This window comes from Oryza glaberrima, chromosome 4, assembly GCF_000147395.1.
Source record: "Oryza glaberrima chromosome 4, OglaRS2, whole genome shotgun sequence".
Lineage (NCBI taxonomy): Eukaryota > Viridiplantae > Streptophyta > Magnoliopsida > Poales > Poaceae > Oryza > Oryza glaberrima.
Genome location: NC_068329.1, coordinates 11,169,761 through 11,191,070, shown reverse-complemented (window position 1 = coordinate 11,191,070; position 21,310 = coordinate 11,169,761). Strand labels below are relative to the sequence as shown.

The 21,310-nt window shown below is 39.6% G+C and overlaps 1 protein-coding gene across 1 annotated transcript; it reads right to left on the bottom strand.

Moving 5' to 3' along the window:
* Positions 1-1,473: 1,473 nt before the first annotated feature.
* Positions 1,474-4,822, bottom strand: LOC127770763 (uncharacterized). Its single transcript, XM_052296569.1, has 4 exons — positions 4,162-4,822; positions 2,916-4,091; positions 2,310-2,561; positions 1,474-1,859 (listed from the first exon to the last, which is right to left on the bottom strand). The coding sequence occupies exons 1-4, from the start codon at positions 4,820-4,822 to the stop codon at positions 1,474-1,476; spliced, it is 2,475 nt and encodes an 824-aa protein (XP_052152529.1).
* Between the last annotated feature and the right edge of the window lie 16,488 nt (positions 4,823-21,310).

Below are 21,310 nucleotides of genomic sequence, written 5' to 3'. Positions count from 1 at the left end.
ATCAATATTAGAAAGTTCCTAGCTTAGGATAATTTCATCACAAAGTCCATTTAATTCACAAAATCTTTCTAATTAACATCACAAATACCCTAAACCAACATCATCACATCACAAATTTCATCACATCATCTCACCATCTCATCACATCATCTCACCATCTGATCACATCATCGCAAATTTCATCTCATCACATCACATCATCTCATCTCACACGTTGATCACATCACAAATTTCAAATTAACAAAACCGAGGAAGGATAGGTTTATCGGAGGAGGTCGGGGAGGAGGTGGTCGGCCGGCAGCTCGGGGAGGAGGTGGTTGGCGGCGGCGTCGGTCGGCCGGCAGCTCGGGGAGGAGGTGGTCAGCGGCGTCGGCTTGGGGACGAGGTGGTCGTCGGCGGCGGCTTGGGGAGGTGGTGGTCGGCTTATAGCTCGGGGAGGAGGTGGTCGGCGGCATCGTCAGTCGGCCGGCAGCTCGGGGAAGAGGTGGTCGGCGGCGTCCTCGGTCGGGGAAGATGCCGGGGTCAGCGTCGTCGGCGGCTTGGAGAGGAGGTGGTAGGCTAGCGGCTCGGGGAAGATGGTGGGGTCGGTGCGATGTTGGCGTGGAGGCGGTCGGCGTCGGCGGCGGAGGCCGGTCGGTGCAGAGGACAAGAAGACGACGGCGGGGAGGGCGAGGTGGAGCTCGGGGAAGAAGGCGGCGAGGGCGAGGTGGAGAGGAGGCGCGCGGCCCGGATCTGGGGCTGCCGGCCGGCGGAGGGGCAAAGTGGTCGGCGGCGCAGATCTGAGAGGGAGGAGGAGAGGAGGGGCGGCGGAGGGATGGGGAGGAGGGAGTGCTTGGGGAGGAGGACGAGGTTGCGGTGGCGGGAGGAGAAGAGGAGGCGGTGGCGTGGGGGGAGGCGGCGGAGGCGGGAGATTTTGGCAGCCTGGCGGCGTCGGTGAAGAAAACGCCGGGACTTAGAAATTTTTGGGCGACCCGGCCTCCCTATATACACGTCCATCGCGTGCGGGCAACCTTAACCGCCCGCACCGGATAATCGATTATCCCGTGCGGGCGGCTTAAGTTGCCCGCACGAGAAAAAAATGCACAATTTTCTTTTAAAAAAATCCATGGGATTGAATTAATTATTTTCATATAGAAAAATTAAATATATATTAGTTAATAAGTCCATGGGATTGTATTAATTATTATATTCCATCCAAATTATAGTTAATTAATTATATCACGATGAACCACAAACAATATTTAGTTTGTGGTTAATTAAACCACAAATTCCCTCAACATGCATATATATTAACAAAGAATTAACCAGACATGAATTTTACTCGCATCTAATTATTCTTCGTCAAAGATTCATGTAAATAAAGTACTCGACCATCAAATAAATTCAGAACGACATATAGTACGGATAAGCATGGACACCATCTCATTCGCAAAATCATTTACAAAATAAGTAGTGCACACGATCGACATCTCACTAATGTTTGACAATTTTGGAAACACCATCCTTCCGCGCGGACGAAAACAGATATTCGTCAAGGCTTGTCTCAACTTCCTTGATCCGGTTAGGAAAATCTGTGAACATAGCGACGTCGTCGTATTGGTTGTAATCTGACGCATCTTCAAAGCTATCAATGCCAATGATGTTTTGCTTTCCCGATACAGCAATGGCCATCTTATCGTCGAAAGGGTCATTGACATAGAAAACATGAGCAACACGCTCAGCAAGAACCCACAGATCATCCTTGTGTCCTAGCTTGCTACGATCCACAACCGTCAGGCCGTAGTCATTGATGAATACGCCTATTGTGTCTCTGACCCATTGGCATCGTAGCACCGGGATCTGTATGTTAAGGCCATAGTCTAGCTCCCAAATGCCTTGTATGATCCCTTAGTAAGACTTCTTCTCACCTTATGCGTCAAACGCCTCCACCCGAACTCCGCTGTTCTGAGCTGTACTTTTCCTGTCCTTGAACATCATGTAAAACCTATATCCGCCGATGTCGTACCCTTGCCATGAGGTCACAAGGCTAGTTGGGCCATGTGCTAGCCTGCGCAAAGTTTTTTCCTCCAGCGAATCACCCAACGGCAGATCTTTCTCCTTCAACCATTCAGGAAATTTTTGTTTCTGTTCTTTACAAATCCAAATGGCCATTCTTCTAGGGTTGCGGGCTCGTATCTCGTTCGTGTGTTCCTAAATGTACGGCTCGACGATAGCGAGCTATTGCAAAAACACTACTATGTGCTTCCGCTACATCTTTGAAGTCCTCATCATAGAACCTTTTCTTGCCTACGATCCCCGTCCCAGCTAACCGGCCCTCGTGTAAAGGGGGGTCACACCGATGGGTTCGGCGTCCTTCATGTAATCTATGCAGCATTCTACCACCTCCTCAGTTGTGTACCCCTCTATCATTGATCCCTCCGGATGAGCTCGGTTACGGACATACCCTTTCAGGACGGACATGTACCTCTCGTACGTCCACATCTGGTGTAGGTATAGTGGACCAATCTCGATAATCTGAGGTACGATGTGGACAATCAGATGCTCCATCATGTTGAAGTAAGCTGGAGGGAAAAACATCTCAAGCTAGCACGCTGTCTCGATTGCAAATTTTTGAAGGGGGCCTAACTCTTCAGGATCAAAAACCTTCTATGATACTCGATTGAAAAAGTAGCACAACTTTGTTATCACTAACCGAGTGTGAACTGGCTTGACCGCTCTTATGGCAATCGGTAGGAAGACTGTTAACATCTTGTGACAATCATGAGCATTGTACCCAGAGATGGTCCAATCTTTCAAAGATACAAGTTTTCTGACATTTGCTGAGAAACCAGTCGGGACTTTCACACTACGCAAGCATCTACATAAAGATTTTTTTTTCTCGTCAGGTGTTAGTGAGTAGCAAGCCGGAGGAATACCGATCTTCCCATTTGGCAGCTCTTTTGGGTGAAGCTCATGCCTTATGTCCAAATTCACGAGGTCGGTCTGGGACTTCAACCCATCTTTCGTCTTACTCGAGATGTCCAGTAAAGTGCCAATGGTGCTATCAAACACATTCTTCTCTAGGTGCATTACGTCGATGGCATGCAGAACCTCTAGGTCTTTCCAGTAATCCAGATACCTGAAGAAAATTGAGTGCTTCTTAAAAGCCAAGTTACTTTCCTCTAAAGGTGCATCAGTTTTTTCCTGATCCGTCCGTTTCTTCCTCTTGATGGGCTTCTTCTTTGGCTTGCCGAATACAACCTTAATGTTCTTTGTCAGCTCGAAGACAGAGACACCTGTTCGTGTTTCAGGAGCTAGATCATTCTCCACTATATTGTCGAATAATCTGGCCTTCGCATGCCACCTATGCCTCTGAGGTAAGAACCGACGATGACGCATGTACACACTCTTGGTTGACGAGGTGAGATACTTGTACGATGTCTTATCGATACATATGAGGCATCTGAACTTCCCCTTAAACTGGCCCGAGAGCGAAAAGTTTGCCGGTAAGTCGTTAATCGTAACGAATATGATGGCATGTAGAGTAAAATGTTCCCTACGGTACTCGTCCCACATTCGTAACCCTTCGTCCCACAGTTCTTGGATGTCCTCCATCAATGGTTCTAGAAACACATCTATGTTAATCCCAGGCTGTCTTGGACCTTGTATAAGGATAGACAAAAGAATATACTTTCGCCTAAAGCAAATCCATGTAGGCAAGTTGTACATCGTTAGCAGAACTGGCCAGGTGTTGTGTGTGCTTAGGTCACCGAACGGGTTCATTCCGTCCGTGCTCAATGCAAACCTTACATTTCTCAGGTCCTTTGCAAATTCCAGGTGTAGTGCATCAATGTTTTTCCACTGTCGAGCATCGGCGAGGTGTCGGATCTTACCGTCATTTTTCCTACCCTCCTGGTGCCATCTCAGCAACTCGGCGTCGTCACGGTTGGAAAATAGCCACTTGAAGCGATCTTTAACTGGCAGGTACCACATCACCATCCTAGGAATCTTTTTGTCCTCATCCACCGGTGCATCATATTTGTCGACCACCTCTCTGTCGTAGGCTCTGTTGCCCGTCTTGTACCGACTCGTCCCACATGTTGGGCAAGAGTCTAAATCCGCGATATAGTATGCAATGATTTTCACATGCATGGATCTTCTGAGCACCTAGAGACTATGGACATATCAATTTCTTCGCTTGATATGTGTTCGTCGGTAGCAGGTTCGGCTTAGGAAGCATAACTCTCAAAAGATCCATGAAATCATTGAAGCTCGTGTCCGACCATCCATGTCTGGCCTTCAATCTGAGAAGTTCGAGCACCAAACGCAGGACCGAATAGTCCTTGTCGCATCCTTTCGCTTCGTCGTACAGAAGCTCCTTCGCTGCTTTTTCCAAATCTTCCCAATTGTCCAACCCTTGTCTTGTACCAGTTAGGACCTCTGGTTCAACGTGCCGCAACATATCTTCCAGATCAAAATCAATACCTTCATTCTCTATACCAGAGACACTGTATTTCGGGATGTGTCCCTGTGACATGTCTTCGATTATAAAATTGTATGCATCATCAAAACAGAAATCATCTAACTCTTCGTTACGACCACCGATTTCCCCATGAAAAGTCCATATCTCGTAGCCCTTCTTAAATCCTCGTTCTACGATGTGCGACAATACTTCATTCGGATCTTGTAGCAAAATTTCGTTCTTACAAACTTTGCATGGGCAAAAAATGCTCCTCAAATTCTCCCTCACAACATGTGCCTTTGCGAGCTCAACAAATTTGTCTGCTTCCTTCGAGAACGTTGGATGAGCTCTTTTCGTGTTGTACATCCATGTCCAATCCATAACCTACAATAAAGCTTGTAATTAATACATCCATGCCCGATTCAAACACTAATGTATTTAAATTGGAGGGAACTAATCACATAGTAATTTAAAGTTTTACGGACTATTTAACAGCCGCACAACAATTTTAAGCATTAATAAAATATTGTCCATTTCTAAAAAATTGAAAAAAAATCGTCCTTTCATCCTAATGAAAATAAATTTAATAGAGGCAAACCCAACTTTTCAATTTAAGTACTAAATACTTTTATAAACATGTAATGGAATCATTATGTGTTTGCTAAAAAAAATTAAAAAACAAAAAAGTACCTACACTATTCCATTTATAAAAGTGCAAGTTTCTTCGTATTCCGCCGATGAAAACTGACAAAAATGTAAGCAAATGAAGGAGAAGAACAAACTCTACACCGTTTATATGGAACCCAATCAAAGATTTGAGGTCGAAAACCTTCCCCCTAATTTTGTGGATGTTTATGAGAGAGAAACCGCCGGAATTTTATGCCAACGGTCGGGCTGGGGCTTATATGCCCACCAACCATCGCAAGCGGTCGCCTTACATGGGCCGCACGGGATAATCGATTATCTCGTGCGGTCTGCATAACACAACCGCACGGGATAATAGGATTATCCCGTGCGGTTGTCTTAAGCGGACCGCACGGGATAATCGATTATCCCGTGCAGCCCACAGCCCGGCGCTGGCATTCGCCTGGTACCAGGCGGAGCCGCTTTTGGCCTGTGTGGAACTAAAAGGGGCCAGCGTTCAGGAAAATCGTCTCTATAGTAGTGTGTTTAGATGCAGAGAAGAGAAACGATTGAAGATGAATGTTCTTAAAAGCTGACGATCGGACGATGCTAGAAATACAGCAGCCTCCTGGGCCACGCATCTCCTCCCTCCAAAGCCCAAGCCAGCAAAAAGCCCCAAACTGACCAATCGAGCGATCTTCAAATTGGCGATGCTTCACGCTTACAGTTTTTCATTTCCCATGTATAAATATAAATTAATTAAATCAAGATGGATGGCAACATATATATATTCATGACAAAACTAGCTATTGTTCCACAGAGCGTGGTAAGCTAGCTAGAGCACAATCTTGAATAAATGGAAAGGAGAAGACAGGGCTGGGGAATGATTAGGATCGAAGAGAATGAGATGTGAAGAATGAATGGAGTCTGCAGTCTCCTTTGGCATCTTGGAGGCCCATAATAAGTTTTTTATTCACGAAAAAATTAACATGTATATTAGCTAGCTTGCAAACCAAAGGGACAATCGATTCAGGGCGTCCTTTTTTTTTTCAAACACGGCCTACCATTGATCTTCATGCTCTCAACTGTTTGCAAGTGTGCAACTACTCGGCATTAGGTGGTCATGAAATTTTCTTATACGTGAATACTCATAAATACTTACACATGTGAAGAAGAGTGACACTGATGCATACTTTCTGCACATACCAGGAAACACATAAATAAGCATAAATCGTTACCACTCAACACGTAAAGCAATAAAATAAAGTAAGAAAAGATTTGCCCAACGGAAGTGTGCGCACCCACTGATATAGAGGAAGTACTCGATCTCATGAAGTCGACCGTCTCATCCCCGTGCGGTCATCTCCTTCCTCGTGCAATTGTTTATTTGTCCCCACAGCACTACTACAAAAATGGTTTTTGCATATGGCTAGCCAGCATGCACAAAAAGACCTTGGAAAATCGATGTTGTCGCATGCGACCGACTTAAGGCCTTCGGGGGACCGGTTTTTGCAAGCATAGCCACTTATGGCCCACCTGCATCCTACTACCCTTCTTATATCGAAAAACCGTTTTCTACAATAGTGCACCAATCAGCACCGCAGCTTAGCAACATCTCTACTAATATCCTACGATGCAATGCCATGCATATATGTGCTATCACCCGCATACGACTACAGTAACCATGGTTGTACCATCTAGTGATTTGGTGTGTAGAAATGAGTGTATCTGAACTGAAACGTGCATATATAACGATACACTTTTCCTCCATCAAGGAAAGGGGAAAAGTGCTACATGCCAAACAGTAAATGTTCATCTTATCTCGGCTGAATCTTTTCTACCACGAGTATATATCTTTCTGTAAACTTTACACGGTAACAGTACTATATGCGAGTAGTCCAATCTTTTGCCTGCGCACTGCAACTGAATGTACAACATGTCCGTTTGCCCGTTCATATATTCCTTGCTTTGAACTTTCTGCACACACACACAGTACATATATGTTGCCTCAGAAAAGCAAATTTAACCGTACGCTATGCCTAGCTTCTGATGAGAAGAAATGCATGGGAGGAGTAGCTTTGATATACTCTTTTCTACTGTGTACAGCATGATCTATCTATCTAGTATCTATATATCCATCATGCATGCAGATCGAGGTTTTCACCTTTCACCATTGTACATTTGCATGCAGCTACAAAAATGCACTGTGTTAAAAAACGATTCCTTTTTTCACTGCATGCTTCTCTGCCCAACAACTGATCAGAATTCAGAAGTAAAGCCTAAATCCATGCCCATCAGACTAATGCATGCATGCTACTGGCTACATCTACATGCGATATGTAGCCTTGCAGTGTGTGTCGCCGTTTTTGTCCCCATACATATATATACGACATATAGCTGGTCCAAACGAACCATGAAGACGAGTATATAAAGCTATATATACACCTTCGGTTCTATGGATTCTTCTGGATTCAAATTTTATATCACAATATAAGCATTGATGTACTGGTTCTCGTGATTTTTATCATTATTAAACATTGATTCCAAACTAATCAGATGGTTGGTATGAGAATGTAAACAATTCAAAATTAAACAAATAACAACAAAAGTGACAAAAAGGAATCTTTTGACCTAACCACGGTATTCACTTAAAAAATATCTATAAAGTCTTATATTTCAGAATGGACACTATTATAGAAAATCACATCAGTGTCACCATCACTAGTACCGGTTTGATAAAATCCAGTGTTAATGATTTGTTTCCTGCCGGATAAAACACTCTCACGCTATGCAGATATAGATATGGTTTTCACGGGTTTTTATTTATTCGATGGTTTTTACCGGATATGTCCCATGTATATATGTCATATATTTTGAAACTAAGCAAGTATACGACTGAATGCATGCATATATGCCATCTGGGTACAGGGCACGTACGTACGCATATAGGCAGGGAGTCAGGAATCAGAATGATGCGTGCAACACGTACGATGTGAGCACAAGCTTCAATTTACCTGCAATTTGTGAAGGATTTGCATGCAGGGAAGAGCTGTGTACGCAGGCCGGCCTCGGGCTTCGTGAGTGACCAATATAGCCAAGAGGCCGGCCGGTTCGTGAGTGACCAATTATATATAGCTCCACGGCCCGTTTGGAATGTTGCGAATTAATTTCTATGTGGCAAATTGATCGGTTTTCTATGAAATAATTGTAAAATTAATTTTGCCGAATATCTAGGACATTTTGGTATTCCGATCCACACAGGAGCCCAATTATTGGTTCCAAAATGCCATATGGAAAAAAAAGTAGTAGTAACTAAAACAAGAGAAATCCCTATGTACCCACGAAAGTTCACCTAATTCCTTTTATGCCTCTGAAGTTTACTCATTCCCTTATGTACTCCTGAATTTTTGTTTTTGTTTGATCCCTTCCACACCTTTTCACTAGTTGACCGTTAAATTTTTATGAAAAAGTCTATTTTGCCCTTTGCTATGAAGAAACATAATAAATAAATAGAGTACATTGTTGGACTGTAGAAAATTGTTGGATAAGACTATTATATTTATGAGTTTGTTATGCACCATATTATTTGTGACACATTTACTTTTAGATATGACATAAAAAGTTAATATTTATTTATTATTTATTAAAAGTTTTTTTATGTAGCATATGTGTTTTGATAGTAATACAACAGATTTGTTATATAAGACAAATATATTTATATGCTACATAAACAACTTTTAATAACTAATAAATAAGTATTAATTTTTTATGTCGTATCTAAAAGTATATTTATCGAAAATAAGATGGTGTATAATTAACTCATAAATATAATAGTCCCATCTAACAAATTTTACGCTCCAACAATACACTCTATTAATTTATATGCTTCTCCACAGCAAAAGGCAAAATGGGCTTTTTCATAAGAATTTAACGGTCAACTAGCGAAAATGGCATGCAAATTCATGGGTATGTAAAGGAATGAGCAAAATTCAAGGGCGTAGAAGGGATTAGGTGGAATTTCAGGGATACACAAGGTATTTTCTCCTAAAACAATGTCCAGTAAGTATATAAAATAGTTTTATATGACTGAAATATCTTTCACTTTATCTTTACGTACTTAAAAAACGAACTATGCTTCCAAAAAAGAATTGTTCGTCCGTTGGACCTCCTGGTCCGACTCCTTCTCGTGCTCGAGTCGTCCGTGGCTCCACATGGGCACCTAATGCCGCCACCACATGATCTGTATTCCCATGTGTTTTTTCTTATACTTAATTGCAAAAAATCAATTCTACACTCCTCCCTCATCCTTTCCCCCATGATTTTCTCTTTCAATTCAGATTTAATTCGCCAGATTTAATGTTTGTTTAATGCTTGTCAATGATTGCCAAACAGCTATCTTCCCCGCCTGAATTTTACGGATTCACTCCGATTTCAGGAAAAAAAAACAGACAGAGGAGATTGGGTGGATCAAAAGCGCTCAATCAATTTTGAGAGATCCCAGATTTGATGGGGACGATCGGCTCCGGCATCATACGGGCACAAAACTGTCTTGCGAAAGTTAAGGGAGGTAGGTACGTAGGAGGCAATGCCTTTCCAATTTTAATCTATAGTGATTGTAATGTTTTAATTTATTCATCAGCTCCTAGTAGCTATTGTATCACTGGAAAGACGGTTTTCCCTGTTGAAACGCACGAGTATTTTTTCTAGTATACTATAAAATCGATTCTCATTGGCACCACCACCTAAACTGCACAAGCTGTACAAATTAAAAGGAAAACCACCTGTGCAATATGTGGAAGGTGCCCACTTACCTACCTACCTAGCTAGGGAAATGCACCATTTTCATGTATGGCTTTAGTTCTACAAGTCGATTTTAGTTGTGAAAACCTTTTTCGTAGTAGTGCTGATATCACATCCATAAATTGTGAAACTTCATACCATAAATTAAACCAAGATATATAATATTAATTGATCAGAGAATTATTTTAACCAAGCTCAGTCAATTTTCGAAATTGGCTACATTAATAACTACTCAGTGGTCCCTCCCTTGGTAAATGCTTCTTACTGGGTTAATTTGCAAATACTTAACAGTATACTATATTATAGAGGTATATTACATGCTAACGTATATACAATTATATATTTTTTTATTATTTCTTATACTTTGATAATTGAAAAGTAGATGATGGTCAAAGATGATACGCCCATGATCAATATTGTCATGCAAATAGAAACAGAGAAATGTTACATTTTCTTTAAGTTTCAAAGAATCAGGAAAAGTTCATTTGATAACCTTGAAATTAAAGAAACGCTTTAAAACTAAAAAAAAAATCACCCCTAAATATGAAACCAGACAGTATTCATACTAGAACTTAATTTCCAGACCATTCAACTTATATACTCATGCATCAACCACAATTAGACTGCAAGATATCTTACAGTCAGTAAAAGAATTTTAAAAATTGGTGGGCATTAACTGTCATTCACTTGTCCTCCTCTTCTTTCTTTCTTCCCGTCTCTCGATCTCTCTCAAAGTTTAAGGGTTATGATTATTTGATTTTAAAGTTTTTTTTGTTGCAGTTTATTTTTTGGTATGATCTTTTAAACCGCTAAGAGCACGGTTTCATGTTTTCACGGATTATCAGCCATAGATCAAATGATAGGAGCTAATGGGCGAATAGTGTTGTCCCATTTTAATGTTTATACTTAATTTTTGTACTTCAACCAAAGTTTAAAGTTATGAAATACTTCTCCATTCTATAAATAATATAGGTAAGAAATGGTACCAATCTCAAGTAACTTATATCAATCAGCCCGTTACAGTAGACAACGAGAGCAAACTTTTACCACTGCAAGTACATGGAAAATTCTCTCTCTCTCATTTTTACCCCCTAGCTTGGTAGCTACTGCACGTTCCTCGGCCCAGTCCAGAGCCAAAGCCTAAACTCAAGCCGATGGTTCCTGCAAATAGGGTTCTCTCTGCCTGCTGCTGCTGCTGGTCCTCTCCCAACTCGACCCTGCTGCCTGCTTCCAGCAGCATCCTAGCTTGTACATGTAGCTCTCTCTGCATGGTAATCGAGACCCAGATCGATCGATGGTGACCTGCAGCTTGTGTCAAGCTAGAGAGAATTGCAACCCGGCAGCTAGTAGCTAGCAGCACTAGCAGCAGCGGCAGCAACACGGCATCGCATATGAACACTACCATGCATGCCATGCCATCGCCTTGGGTCTCGCGAGAATTGCTGATCGAAAGCCTGCCATTGCATGGCCGCTATCTCCGTGGCGTTTCCCCCTCGCCTCCGAGATGCCCGCTGCGCCTAAGCGCATCTAATTTACAATCAATCATGTGTAGACCCTGGTAAACTTAGTTTCTAGTTTATTTTCTGGATTAATTTTGTAACTACATCTACTTATTATCTCGATAAATCCATGGAGCTAGATCGTTATTTGGTAGGCAAAATTGGTTATATAGCATCGAAAGTTCATGTTTTTGGTTTTATAGCACCGAAAATTACCGGTTCACTTTAATAGCACCCAAAGTTCACCATGTTCCCATTTTTAACACTTCCGTCAATTCTCGATAGTTTTCCATCCGTCTTGATCTAGCCACACACACGATATGACGTTTCTACCCCTCATAAGTACAACTATAATGCATGTCAATGAGGGGTAGAAATGTCATATCATGTGTGTGGCTAGATCAATAACGATCAAGACGGACGGAAAAATTGACGGAAGTGCTAAAAATGAGAACAGTGTGAACTTTAGATGCTATTAAAGTGAACCGGTAAATTTCGGTGCTATAAAACCAAAAACGTGAACTTTCGATGCTATATAATCAATTTTGCCTATTTGGTAGGGCTAGTTTTAAATTTTGGGATAAACTATGTCTGTCAGAAGCTCCTCCCAAACATTGAAACATACCATATGTATCTTCTCGGGGATCGATCGATCACTCGTCGCTCTCACGTATCACGCGACGACGAAAGCGACGACGGCGTCCAGCAGGAGGAGGGCCATGGCGGCCATCTCTATCGATCAATGTCGATGGATCGATCGATCGCCATGGCCGTTTCTTGGTTGCTCTCATGGAATGTGAGCGTGAACCGTGAAGGGCATGTACTACGTAGTACGTTTGGATGCAGGGTCCAGCCTATCTATGCGAGTATAAGTGCGTATGTAGCTATATAGCTAAGCTAGCTAGTGCATTCAGCTGTGGTCAGGTCAGGTTTTATTGTCCTCCTAGCTAGCTGAGATCTCGGGATTCAACATTTCTTTTTTCCTTTTCGTTTCTTTTCTTGGTCTTTTTTTTTTTTTTTTGGTTTGGCAAGAGATGTAGGGCAGTTGGGAGACAGATTCAGGGATGTAAATTGATTGGTGTACGTGTGTGCTGCAATTTTCTGTGGCTTTATATGAGTTATTGTACTGTGGTTTCTCGAATCATCATAAGAGGTGGTGAGCTGATCATCAATCATTTTTTTTCGTAACTGTTTCTGGATAAAGAAACTATATAAGTATGGATATGGATGTGCAATTAACATTGATTGTGTTATTGTGCGCTGGTGCATATATATGTTGGTTTACCCCGAACGTTCCACTGTCTGAAGGAAATAAAAGATGTCATGCCAAATTAATTAAACACATAACCTATCTATTTGCTCTTAAAATCTATTTTTCCCTTGTCATTCCTTTATCTATTGAAACGCTTAGATTCAGAAAAGGGGTACAAACCTGCACCATATACATAATCCACTTAATTATCATAATTAAAAAAACATTTGGATAATTCTTTGAAAAAAAAAAGAAGAAGACGAAGACGACGAGCCAGAAGGGAGGGACAGAGGCCACTGTCTGGTTTTTAATTCAAAGTTTTAGGGCTCGTTAATTAGGTTGTAGCCATTTTTAATCTCACTAAACATTGGCAATGCCCAAATTTTGGCTGTGGGCAAAATTTTGGTAACATAACTTCTTATAAATGTATTATATTGTTCTTGCCAAAACATTGGCAATAGCTTTTTTTTTTTTTTTTGAAACAAACCAAATGCATGATCATTCTATTGGCATTGGTTTTTTTTTTCTATTTGTGGTTTGTTCAAGCCATAAACTAAACAAGCCCTTAATTTGCCCACTATTTCGTAGACACGTACATGAGTCCTGAATTAACATGTCAGAAACTATTTTCATGACGGTATTTCATTTTATTCATAATAGTTTTTAGCCATCTGGTGTACTACGGTTTCTGGCAGTGATTACACCATTTATTCCTCTCATATTTACATAATATTTTATTTTATTTTATTTCAGAGCATCTTCTCCTATTAGCCTCTTTTTGTCCTTGAGTAAGAGACATCTATCACTTCTCTCTTAACATTTCTTTGAATCTTTTGGTGACATAGAATGGACGCGACCTATATATATGAGGTAACCATATTATAGCTACATTCATGTTCATGCCATGTATAATGAAGTTTCTTGATGATTTTCAGCCTTAGCATAATTGTCCATTTGAATTATTCTCTCCAAGGTACGCACACCTTGATTATAATTCGAAGTTTAGTCAACCACATGCCGATCTAGAAAGAGACTGGAGAAGATGGCACCAAGTACATTGGAAGCACGAGGCAGCAGGAACATGTAAATTCACGGTCAACTTACAACATCCACATCAATCACACGGAAAAGATTCACCCATGCAAAACAAACCAAATGGAAAAGGGCGTTGTTGTAAACTGTAGTGCACATGAATCGTGATGATCACCAAAAGTACAAGCAAGTCAAACAGGTTTCAAGTAAGATCTCAGTTCGAGAACAAACATTTATGCCACTACTGTATAACATGTCCCGATCAATCCACACCCAAAGCTACAGGAATTTCAAATGTTGCATACTCCATCCGTCCCAAAATAAGCGTAGCCATGAATTTCCGTGTCCAACTTTAATCATCCGTTTTATTTAAAAAATTTTTGAAAAAACTAAAGAACATAAGTCACACATAAAGTACTATTTGTGTTTTATAATCTAATAACAATAAAAATACTAATCATAAAAAATTTAAAATAAAACGGACGATCAAAGTTAGACATTAAACACATGGTTGCGCTTATTTTAGGATGGATGGAGTAATTTTTATGAGGGGTCGACCAGGTTAATACAGACAAAAACATGGAAATTAAATGTGCAAAACTCAAACGTGTGGGCCATATATATATCATGTCGACCGAATAGTAATATAGCTAAATTATGATGTTCCTATGTACTCCCTCCTCCCCTAAATGTTTGACGCCGTTGACTTTTTTAAACATGTTTGACCGTTCGTCTTATTCAAAAACTTTTCTGAAATGTGTAAAACTATATGTATATATAAAAGTATATTTAACAATAAATCAAATGATTGGAAAAGAATTAATAATTACTTATTTTTTTTAATAAGACGAACGGTCAAACATTTTTAAAAAAGTCAACGACGTTAGATATTTTGGAATGGAATGGAGGGAGTATTGTTTTAATTTGTAATGCATGTGAGTAGTCTTGGATTAATGCATAAGGGAGGTTGCTTCTTTAATTTAATATACATAATTAATAGGCAAATTTTTAGTGTAATACTCAAAGTTTGTGTAATTGCTGGTGGACATGGTAAAAACATGTCACGGTTGCAGGATACCCAAAAAATTTATAATTGACTAGAGGACATTTTTAGCCCAATTGAAAAGAGAATTTTTTGCAAAAGACAATAATGCACCTAGGTCCAAATGTTTCTGATCTATAGTGCTAGAATGGAGAAGGAATATGACGCATCCTAGCAATGTATTTGGACCGATTGTAGATCTAGAGTTGCATATTTCAAAATCTTCACTGCAACATCATGTTAGAAGCTTGTGGCTCTTGGGACATTCTTGTCTATTCGAAGAAGCTCTCCCTTCAATTGGACCAAAAGTTTTCTTAGCAATTACCGATTTTTGATGGTGTTAACCATGACACATTTTTACGATATTTATCAACAAATTACGTAACATTTAGGCGCCCTGTATCAAAATTTTGCCTTATTAATAGGTGGGACTTTTGCATCACATGTATAGCGGGAGCTATAGAGATAAGATATATATGTAATACCTTAGTCGACCGATTAGTAAAGGCCTAGGTCTCTTGGTGTAATGTTGTAGAATTATCCCATACAGAAAGTTTACATAAGTTGGATTTACATATCCTATATATATTAGCATATATATATAAGTGAAACTTAATGAAGACAATTTTTACTGAAAAACTTAAACACACGTTATACAAATTGATCCATATATTTCATCACGAAATGAAGAACCACCGAATCACTTTCGTGCTTTATCAAAGCCATGAAAGTACTGTGCATGCGGTTAATAGTTTAACATGTGTGTGTGTGTATTCCGTAACCTTTTCATTTAATAGTTATTTTGTTACTAAAATACCAATTTTGGCCAAGAAACATAAAGTATATTCAGACAGAAAAAATAACAAAAAAGTATATTGTGGAGTGTAGAGATTTATGTATGGGACTAGTATATTTTTAAGTTTGTTATGCGAGGTATTATTTATGGCAAAATTTATTGTTAGATATGACATAGAATGATATTTATTTTAAAATTGTTCAAAAACTATATGTGTATTTTAGGGACGCATAGGGAATTTTTTTTTCTTGACTCGATGGTGCTTTGGAAGTACTGGAAAGATTTCCGAAATCCCACTGCAACAAGTGGGTAATCCACCAGTAAACTCAAGTCTTTCAACCATATAGAGAGCACCTAGCTCCAAGTACATGTATGAGGTGAGTAAGAAATTAGGTGTAAACGAGGTGCTAAGCACCTGCTTATTCGACATTTTTATGTCCATCTATGTTTGGCCTTAATTTGTGGCATGCACAACTTTGGTTAGACGATTCATTTCGTTCCAATTACTTATGAGAACCACAAGTACATTCGATCGCATGTTTCTCTCAATATACTCTAAGCATTCAGGTACTCTTTGTTCTTCACAAACTCCAACAAATATGTACTACCTTACATTGCGTCATGTGTTGTTATTTATTAGTTATCACACTTTATCAGTTGCCGGATCTGGCAGGAGGGGAGGCGGCGGGTGGCGGCGGAGGCGGCGCGCGACGATGGCAGCAGCGCCCTCCCCTCCGCTGGATCTGGCGGGAGGGGAGGCGGCGGGCGGCGGCGGAGGTGGCGCGCGACGGTGGAGGCAGCGCCCTTCCCTCTGCCGGATCTGGCGGGAGGGGAGGCGGCGAGCGGCGACAGAAGAGGGGCTCGCCGGCGACGAAGCCGATGGTGGAGCATGAAGCAGGCTCTCCTCCCTTGTCTCTTGTAGATTTATTTTAGATGTTTTGGTGGATTTGTGGATTGGAGTATGTTCATACTGTGATGTCAATTGATTTTGGTGGTAATCTGTGGATGATTTGGGGATTTGGGGATATTAATTTGATTTGGGGGCAACTCGGGCGATGACGCAGTGACAGTGCTCAGTGAGCTCGGCTCGATTCGAGCCGAGCCGGTCCTTTTTTGTGTTTTTGGCTCGAGCAAAGCTAAAGGTGCCAGTTTTATTTTCTTCATAGATGCCAGTTGCTAGTATTGGTGCCGACCAATAAGTGTCGGTTAGGAAACCAGCACCTATAGCCGGTTAAGCACCTATGTGAGTAGTGCTTAGACCCTTTCTGTAGTAGTGCTTAGACCGCTGTGAGGTCCCTAATGAAGTTTTCTTAGACCGGAAATGTTATGTGCAAGTACGTTTCTTAAACTTTCGGCATGGTGTCATCTTGCATTGTTTTCTGAAATGTTCCACAGACGTACATGCATCATCCAACTGAGGTATGTTACCAATGTGGCTGCTACTTACTCCCTCCTCTGTCCTATTTCACGATCATTTTTTTATCCTTCTCGTATGTCTCAAAATAAGTCCATTTTTCAATATTCATTACATCGGAGTTTGTAAAAATAAGAGATACAAATACATTGGGAGCAGATAAAATGGAAAATAATTACATTAAGATTTGTTAAAGGGGATTCGAGTCTTTCTGGTTTTATTGATGTGTGTGGAATAAGTGAAGATTGATTTATTTTGAGAGTAGACCTCTCACATCTCTCATCTCCTTTAATTTCTCTACTTCCCCTTTTATCTCTCTCATTCATGCACTCACAGCTAGTGTTAACCCCACTACACCGCCTAAGCCCGGCGCACACTGGCCTGATGCCCACAATCTCCTCCTCCACTAGTAGACTAGAGTAGCAGCCATGTAAGCAGTTGGAGGGGACCGTAAGACTTTTGAACTTGTGATGGTATATTAATTGAGTACATTATGAGAGGCTAGCAAGATCATTTTCAAAGTCTAGGACCAGGATTAATAACGCTACAAGTTCAAACACTGCAAGTGTATAATTTTTGCTCTTTATATAATTACAAAGATAAAGTAGAATTAATGGCCATGTAACATCCTTGTCGGCTTCTTTGTGTATATCTACTCAGGGTATGTTTAGTTCACGCTAAAATTAAAATTTTAGTTGAAATTAGAACGATGTGATAATGGAAAAGTTGGAAGTTTGTGTGTGTAGGAAAGTTTTGATGTAATGGAAAAATTGAAAGTTTGAAGAAAAAGTTTGTAAGTAAACTCGGCCTCAACTGTTCGAGGTGTGCCAACAGCACAGTAGCCTACCACCTGCATCTACCCTCCATCAAGACCATTCTCAGAACCTTCTAAGCGTCATTCCTACTTCAGATCAGAGCAGCTAATTAACAAACCTATATATGAAACAAAGCGGTAATATAATGTAACCTAACTACTTAATTAAGGCAGTGTGCTATTCCATAGCTTAGGTGGTGTTTGGATCCATAAGTCGTAGGGACTTATTTCAGTCTTAGGACTAATCACTTTAGTCTATGGTTGTTTGGTTATAGGGTCTAAAAGGGACTAAAGTTCATTAAATGCGCCGCACAATGACCATGTTACCTCTAAAACTATGCAAAGAGAAATGCACCATGCCCATGCATGAGGGCAGCAGGTAGAAAAAAGCTACTTTAGTCCCAATAAACTCCTCTCTTAGAGACTTATGGACTAAAGCACTTTAGTCCCTTTTTAGTCCCTCGTGTTTGGGACTCTACAGACTTAAAGGGACTTAAAGTGGAGGGACTTCTTTTTTAGACCCTCAAAGAAACAGGGCCTTACACTAACTAGAAGCATGTACACAAATCACAAATGCCCTAACCCTATGAAGCTACTACTATGAGAAACAGCAGAGAGAATTACTTGCTTCACCTCTTGTGGGAGTGCCACTATTTGGGCTCAGTGGGAAAGGCTGTTGACTGGATTCAACTAAAACAACTCATGCATGCAGCTACTCTCTACCTATACCATGCAACTGGCTATGCTCCAATATGAGCCATCTTGCTTAAAAGTGTAAAGGAAAGCAACATATGAGTACACTTTCACTGCTTTTTAAGAAAAGAAACTGGTCAAAAAAGCTAACTAGGATACACAGAGGGTAGAAAAGGGGGGACAAAGAATGAAAAGCATGACAGATGCCATGGTATTTGGAAGATTCATGATTTATAGCCACATTTTATTATTGCATGCTGGCTCATCTGCTGTCCTTTGCTAGCATGGACATGTAGATCTTGCACACACCTATAGCAGCCATTATGCTGAAATGATGCATGTATTATTCGGCCAACAGTGCAAAACATATAGTATATATGTTGCATTAGTTTAATAGCTAGTGTAGCTAGTGCCTGAAGGCACTGAGTAGTCCTGGATCACTTCAGGATTTTACATCATTTTTTCCAGGATAATTCCAAAGTCATAATGTTATTCGCTTGTTCAACTTGTGATTTATTCCACATTTAGCAATGCACCTCTCATTAAATTGATAAACTTGGAGCAAGTTGATCCTGTGAGCAAACTATTGTGGAGATAAAAATGAGTACAATTAAGTTGTCATTTTCCTTGAATAAGTAATTAATATGGATAATACTACTTTTATTTTTTTTTCATACTATGCTATTCAAAATGACTTCTGTGGTGACTGCATTAGATAATGCGTTTTTCTCTCTTTGAACTACAACCACTCCAAATAATTAAACCGAGGGCAGAGTTCCATTGTTAGGTAACATTGGCCAGAATTTTTGCATTCCAAATTAGGGAAAATATAATTATAACAACTAATTAACCACATTCCTACTCTCATTTATTCCATATTTGCCTTTATTATTCTCTCCACTCACAAGAAACTTCGAACATTTTGATGCCAAAACGTCCATCGGTCTCTCGTCAGCACTACGTGGGTTCTTTATTAATATTGGCTATTAATTATGCATGTGGTGTAATTTGGCTGCAGCTGGAGAGTCCGAAGGAAAAATACAATAAATTTCATTAGAATCACCTGTTGGTTGATGTCAACATGTAAACCCTTTGAAGAAATTAATTTAAGTACGTACTAAGCCTAACCTACAACAATGATGTGCCTCCAGGACATTATATAACTGACATTTAGTAAATAAATAGATATTGTGTTGTAGATACAACAAACTAAAGGTATCTCTTTGCTTTGGCAAAAAGAATGATCAGGAGTCAGGAGTCTTGCACTTTTGCCGTGAAAAAGGGCAAAGTCCAGCTTTGCTTTCCGTGGTTTCGGCTGAGTCGTTGCAAATGCAAGCACACCTATGACCTATCCTCAAATGCTGCTTAGTAGAGCTTCATTACAAGTTTTTTTTTGTTTCTATCATGTTATTAAAATTTTAAATTCGGAGGTACCAAAATTTTGTACAATTTTATTATTCATTCAGAGGCATCAAATCATTTAATTACAGGAGCTAGCTAGGCATTCTAAATTTCGTGGCAACCTCGTGATATAACTTAATAAGTAGTAAATTTCACAAAACCTCGTGGGTTTCTTGAGTTTTGCATTGGGGGCACCTGTAATGTAAAACCACAGATATCATGATTTGTTCCAAATAAGGGAAATGTTCTTAAAAATTAACCCATGTTTAAGTTTATATAGTCGTTTTTGGCTAATATTAATTATGTGTAATAATTATAAAAAATAATACTCCCTCATCCTATCTTACTATAAAGTTATCCCCCACTAACTCCTTAAGCTTAATATGTAAAGATGTCACATCATCATCCACTAACAAGATGCCACGTCATCATCCACTAATTAACAAGATGCCACATCATCATCCGCTAACAATCATCACATTTAAACATTATGCAAACATACTATATCTTTATAGTTTTTATAATTTAAGAGCTTTTCAAATACAAACATGTTAAATTATCATCCAACATAATTCACATAATGTTTCAATGTATATCTTTATTATGTTTTATGATATCCTATATACTTATATAGTTCATCCTCACTTAGTTAGTGCTTAAATGATTGATCTATGGTTCAAATTATCTTTCTCCTTTTTTCTCTAATTAAGTCATATCACATCAATTGTTTTTAGCCTTTAGATGATTAATCTACGGTCCAAACTATCTCCCTATTTTTCTTCTTCCATAAAGTCATACTACCTTACTTTTTACGTTTGAATCACCATTCTACATACTATTTAAATTTAAATTATCATAAACCATATTAATTTACTTAATCTGATGTTATCTAGCTATCTTACATGTTATTTTTTTTATTATTATCATATTAAATTCCCGCAGCAATGCGCGGGGTTTCACCTAGTTCCCTAAATGTTTGACGCCGTTGTCTTTTTAAACATGTTTGACCGTTCATCTTATTCAAAAACTTTTGTGAATATTATTCAAAAACTTGAGTAGTAGTAGTATATTTAACAATGAATCAAATGACAAGAAAAGAATTAATAATTACTTATTTTTTTTAATAGAACGAACGGTCAAATATGTTTAAAAAAAGTCAACTGCGTCAAATATTTAGGGACAGAGGGAGTATGAGATATTCCTGAGTATACATGTTAGGCTCACTTTAACGAGCTCAGTTATTGGTAGAATGGTTAATTGTTTATATGTATAAGTAACCCGATAATGTGTGTCATCGCTCATGGAGTTATCTTGCTTTTTTTAGAGAGTAAGGAAGAAAACAAAGTACACAAGGTGGATGATGAGTGGTTTTTGCGGATATAGCCGGTGAAAACGAGCTAAGTGTTAGAAACTTGTGAAAATTATACCTAAAAATTTTGTACATTTATGAAAAAAAAATTACTAAAGATAGGTGTACATATGAGATACATCCTCACCAAATC